At 38.3% G+C, this 6089-nt stretch overlaps 1 protein-coding gene across 1 annotated transcript; it reads right to left on the reverse strand.

The window, feature by feature from the left end:
• Positions 1 to 550: 550 nt before the first annotated feature.
• On the reverse strand, positions 551 to 2866 carry LOC109213985. The gene is made up of 4 exons (XM_019377836.1): positions 2743 to 2866; positions 2484 to 2630; positions 1654 to 1919; positions 551 to 1477 (listed from the first exon to the last, which is right to left on the reverse strand). Exons 1-4 carry the CDS (start codon positions 2864 to 2866, stop codon positions 551 to 553), a joined length of 1464 nt encoding a protein of 487 aa, XP_019233381.1.
• Positions 2867 to 6089: the final 3223 nt, after the last annotated feature.

Genomic DNA, 6089 nt, shown 5'->3' on the forward strand with positions numbered 1-6089 from the left:
TCTGGTTGAGTGACCTTCTGAGTGCAATAGGCATAGTTCAATGACTTTGTTGTTACAAACGAAAGCAAAGTGACTTTCGGAGATAATTTGTGATAGTTGAGTGACCATTTGAGTAATGGACTCCTAAAGGGGAAAGAAAGATCAGTGGGTTATAAAATGAGTTAACTTATTACTGCTTGTTTATGGAATTAAAAACCTCTAAACTGGCTTATTTTGTATATGATTATAGGCTTTAATGATTATATGATCATTGGATATACAGTTTTTACTTTTTAATATAATTAACACCTATAGTAAGGCTGTAAGATGATGTGGTTAGCTTTTTTTTTTTTTAGGGGGAAGAAAATAGTTTTTTTTATGCAATTACCCAGTTGCAATACTGGGCTCAGTTGTATTCAAAAAGGATCAGTGAGGGGGCTAAGCCTAACCTCATAAAATACAACTTGGTGATTCCATCACCCAAAACGAACAACAGAAGAAGAAAAAAGAAAAAACCAGAGGAGATATATACAGAGGGGTTCTCCATCTGGGAAGAGCGAAGGATACATCTCTAGCTGACAAAAAAATTAGCTTTGTCGAATTTGGTTCTAATACTTGGTATTTGGCACTTATCCAAGAGGAAATAGCCTTTAGCACATGTAGGAAGTTGTTGATATGAGTTGATAGTCATGCTATTACCCGAGGTAGAAGCCAGATTCGCAAGACAATTTGCAACTTGGTTGCCTTCTCTGTAGCAGTGCATTACTCTTACATCGGCATGTTGTATATTGTGCAGCATTCTCTCAATAACTTGTTTGATTTTAAGATTGTTGGTATCTTTATTTATCAATATGTTTGCAATCACCATAGAGTCGAGTTCGAGGATAAAATTAGTGTAGCCTTGTAGCTTGCACCATTTCAGTCCAAACTCAGTAGCTAGAGCCTCCGCAGTATTGCTGTTATCACACTGGACAACCCTCGAGAAGGCCATAATAAGATCAACATTGCTATTCCTTACGATGCCTCCTATACCTGCTTCGTTGTTTTCTCTGATGTAGCTACCATCGGTATTAACTTTGATACATCCCTGATTTGGTGTCGACCACAGCACTTGACTCCAGCTTTGCATTGGTTTCAATTTTTCGATTCTTTGGCAGAGATCAGGCCAAGGGTGGTGGTTGTCCCATCTTGGTATAATCTTCGAAATGGCTCCTTTGATATTCCAGATAACTTGATGCACCATCATGTTTGGTTGGAACTTCTTCTGATTACCATATTTGCACGATGTCCGTTGTTTCCATAGTTCCCAGCAAATTATTAACGGAGCTATTTGAAGGATTAAGTTATGGACCCTGTTCTTTGAGCTTGTTTCCCACCATCTCTTGAATGTGCCCACCACCGGCTCTAATTGATGCCTTATGCCCAGTGGGTTGCCAATTGTGTTCCATGCTATTTTTGCTGCTTCGCTTCCATTGAATACATGTTCCATAGTCTCAACCTGCGGCAAACAACAACAAGAACATCTAGAAACAATGTTAGTGCCAAATTTATCAATAATATCATCAAAAGGTAGTCGCCTTTTAAGTAGCCTCCATGATAGGAAGGAGATTTTAAAAGGTATAGATTTTTTCAAATCTTACTAATGAAGTTATTCTTCTGCTTTTTCATTCTTACTAAGTCCCAAGCCGATTTGTTATTGAAATGCCCATCTTCAGCTAAATTCCATATTGGAAAGTCATTAAGACTTCTGTTGCCAATATCCACCTTAGTAACAATATCCAACAAGTGAGTAGGGATAGTGTCTACTAATTTGTTTGTGTCCCAGGTACCTTCATGGATGAAATTTTTAACGAGAAGCTTGTGAGATTTACCCTGGCCCTGAACTACCTTGGCCAAAGCACCTTTGCCCGTCCAGTTATCCATCCAGAAGCTAGAGTTGCCTGCTTGAATTTTTCAAATGATATTTGGTTCAGCTTTGATCCTAGCCTTCGTCAGATCTCTCCAAATGTGTGAATCAGAGGGGGTGGGAACTTTGGTAACCAAGTGAGCTCTTTTGCAATATTTAGCTTTAAAGAAAGTGGCCAAAAGGTATGGTTGAGTCCTGAATCTCCACCATCTTTTCAGAGAGAGTGTTTCTGTGATATCTTCCATTCTCCTGACCCCCACACCCCCCTCATCTTTAGGTAAGCAAAGATTATTCCAGGAGGACCAGTGATAGTTGTTTTTTCCCTCAGAAGACCCCCAGAAGAAATTGTTGAAGTGTTTTTCCATAAGCTTGATGATGCCTTTGGGAGGGTTCATAGCAGATAAAATGTAGGTAGGCAAGGATTGGAGAACATGTTTGATTAAGGTTATCTTCCCTCCGCAGGAAAGCATCTTCCCCTGCCAACCGTTTAGTTTTTTCACAATTTTGGCTAGCATGCCATCAAAGATGCTAATTTTCTTCCTGCCATTCTAGATTGGACATCCGAGATAACTGAAAGGAAAGGGCTTGTCCATATAACCAGAATTTCTTCTGATTCTATTAATTCTACTAGCAGAGGTGTTTGGAGCAGTAACAAAGAAACTCTTGTCGTTGTTCACTTTTTGACCTGATGCTTGTTCATACCTTCTTATCCGACTCTTAATGAGTTTTATCGAGTGCTTATCACCTGCGATGAAAATCAATATGTCATCGGCATAAGCAAGGTGTGTAATGATAGGTCCTCTATGGTCCATGAAAAATGGGGTGAAGTTGTTGTGAGTAGCAAGGTTTTTAAGGACCTGGACAGAACCTCAGCTCCAATAATGAACAGGGAAGGAGATAACGGATCACCCTGTTTGAGACCTTGCGAAGATGTGAATAATCCTTTTCTAGCCCCATTAATGATGATAGAATACCACACATCGCTAACCAATCTCCAAATGATATCAATCCAAACTTCTGATGGCCATTAGAAAATTCCACGACATTCTATCGTAGGCTTTAGCCATGTCCAGCTTGATAACCACATTACCCCCATTGTTGTTCTGCCTTATGTTGTGTACAATTTCTTGTGCTAGTTGCACATTGTCAGTAATCATCCTACCCTTGACGAAACCACTTTGATTAATGGAAATTATTTTCTCAAGCATAGGGTTCAGTCTTCTAGCCAGAATTTTAGAAATGATTTTGCTGGTGAAGTTGCTCAGACTAATAGGCCTGAACTCAGAGAAGTTGGTTGGGGAGTCGACTTTGGGAATTAGAATCAGACATGTATGATTATAGAATTTGGTCATGCCCTTGCCATTGAAAAAGTTCTGCACAAAGTCTACAATATCATTCTTGATGATATTCCAACATTTTTGATAGAAGGTGCTATTAAAACCATCCGGTCCCGCTGTACTTGAAGCATTCATAGTAAACACGGCATCTCTGATCTCATCCTCGTCAGGTATTGCATTGAGCAGATCATTATCTTCCTCAATGATACATTTAGGAATGCAATTGAGGACTTCATGATTGCTGAATTGATGCTGAAGGTTAAACAGATGCTTGAAGTGATGCACAGCCACCTTTGAAATATTTTCATTCCCTTGGACCCATGAGTCATTATAATCCTTGATCGTGTGAAGATGTAGCCTACATCTCCTGTTTCTAATTAGACTATGGAAGTATTTGGTGTTGCTATCCCCTTCTTCATACCATTTCTGCTGCGCTTTCTGTCTAAGGATGTCATCTTGCATGCCTAGCCACTTGATGTATTCTGCCTGCCCTTTATTGAGCTCCTCTCTAGATTGATCCGTGTCGTTAAGAGTGTCAATCTCTTCCAAGTTTACCATTTTTGCTTCCCATATATTAACTTGTTCAAAAACATTCCCAATCTTCTCTTTCGACCATCTAGTGAGACTCTTACTAAGAAGTTTCAATTTCTGTTGTAGCCTCCGCATGGGGTTTCCAGGAACTTGAGTGCTCCAAACCTCTTCTACCAGGTTCATGAATGATGGTTGCTCAGCCCAGAAATCTAGGAATTTGAAGTATTTGACGCCAGCTTGAGGCTCCTTTTGACATTTGATGAGGAGAGGCCTATGATCTGATCCAATTCTACCAAGGTGTTTGACCATATTAATCTGGAAAAGTTGGGTCCATAGGTCGTTAACAAAGACTCTGTCAAGTCTCTTCCAAATCCTTTTCCTAGCTCTCCAGTTGTTGCACCACGTGAATTTAGGGCCTACAAACCCCAAATCCACCACCTCGCAATTGTCCATACAGCTACTGAATTCAAAGCTTCTGTGCATTCTGTGAGGGTTGCCTCATTTTTTTTCCTATGGGTCTAGAATTACATTGAAGTCGCCCCCAATGCACCAAGGACCTTTGATGTGAGTGTGGATGTCTTCCAAACTGATCCAAAGGTCTCTCCTTTCATTCTCAGTACATTTGGCATACACTGTAGTGAGATATAGATCACAGTTAGCGGGGGTGTAATGCATCTTCATAGTAAGCTGCTGCTCCTTATTGTCGACCACACTTGTTTGATAGTTCCCTGACCAAAGGAACCAAATCTGACCATTCGTGTTAGCCATACTGTGTTGAAAGCCAAGGAATTTCATATATTTGTCAATTTTGTTAATGCTAACAAAAGGTTCAAAAATTGCCACAAGTTCCACTTTGTACAAGTTGATTAGTTTTTTAAGCCTGGGAATGACTTTTTTTGATTTCACCCCTCTAATATTCCAAAAGATGGAATTAATCATGAAGTCGAGGAAGGTTATTTGTACTCCCTTCCACATTGGAAGAGTTTTGCTTCTCTGTAGTTTTCTTTCCCATTTTTTTGCTTCTGTTTCTGTTTTTGCTCTTTTGGACCAGTGAGAATCCCTCATTATCTTCTTGGTTGCTATGGGCGTTATGTATTTGGTCTTCAGAAATCCTCACCGTAACCTTATTTGGTGAATTCACCTCTATCTGTTGATCATTTTTCTTCGTAGAGTGAGGTTTATTGGTCGATGACTGTGGAGACTCTATGTCTAGTTGAACCACCATATTAATCCCCGGCATCGCTTTGATCTCTGAAGGTATGCTGACTGATCCCTCATTAGTTGTGACAAATTCATTCATTGGCATTTTCATGTGGTTAGCTATCTGCAAAGAACAAATGACAAATAAGAAATTGCTCCTTTTTCTTTTACTTTATCTTTCCCTTCCCTAAAATATACCAATATTTCACCTTAATTGACGGTACAAAACTACAAAATATTGCATATTACATGTAAAAGCCACAAATTATTTACTGTGAAATTCGACTTAATAAAGAAGCACATCCTCTTCACATTTTGAATGTGACGGATAATTTGACATGCATAATTAAAGTTAACAACAAAAAATGATGAGAGAATTATTGCGAGAATTTCAAAAAGGTTAAGCATGGCCTTTGATTATTACAGATATAACACGTACCTTTTTCAACAATGAAAAATTACACAATGCATTAAAAAGTGAATTTCACTTAACCAGCTCCATATTATTTGGGTTTCGGAAAAAAGATCTCATTCATTGGGATTTGGGACGAAGAACCCAATTTAATTTGCTTCAGTCATAAATACGTAAATAAGATAGTTTTTGCTTATTATGGATTATAATAAAAATAATCTTAAAAGAAGATCAAGTGAAAATTTGAATGAGACGAAGTATTAATTTATCATAACCAAGTAAAAAACACGTCTCACATTTATTAAATTAATGAAAATATCTGGTATAGTGCGGGAAATATATATATCGATTTATCGAGTACCAACCTTCAAAATAAGTATGCCACGTGGGATATCAATAGGCTGGGCCGGCGTTATCAATAAAAAATGTGTATTCGGCTTGGAGCCGCAATATTAAAATTTGACGACCAACTTAATTCCAAGTTTGAAAAATCAAGAGGAGAAGGAATTATCAAAGAGTAACATGGAACACAAACATGCAATAAAGTAATATAAAAAACTATACCATTTTAAAAGAAATACTCTCCACTCCGTGTAGTCTAAAACGGTTAAATTGTCTCGTAGTCAATTGTCAACCTTTGACTTCCTTGGGGCTCGTCAAACTTCTCCTTCTATAAATACCCATCCTTTCTTTCCTTAGCCCATCAACAGTATTTTCCATTATT

Source organism: Nicotiana attenuata, unplaced genomic scaffold (genome assembly GCF_001879085.1).
Source record: "Nicotiana attenuata strain UT unplaced genomic scaffold, NIATTr2, whole genome shotgun sequence".
NCBI lineage: Eukaryota > Viridiplantae > Streptophyta > Magnoliopsida > Solanales > Solanaceae > Nicotiana > Nicotiana attenuata.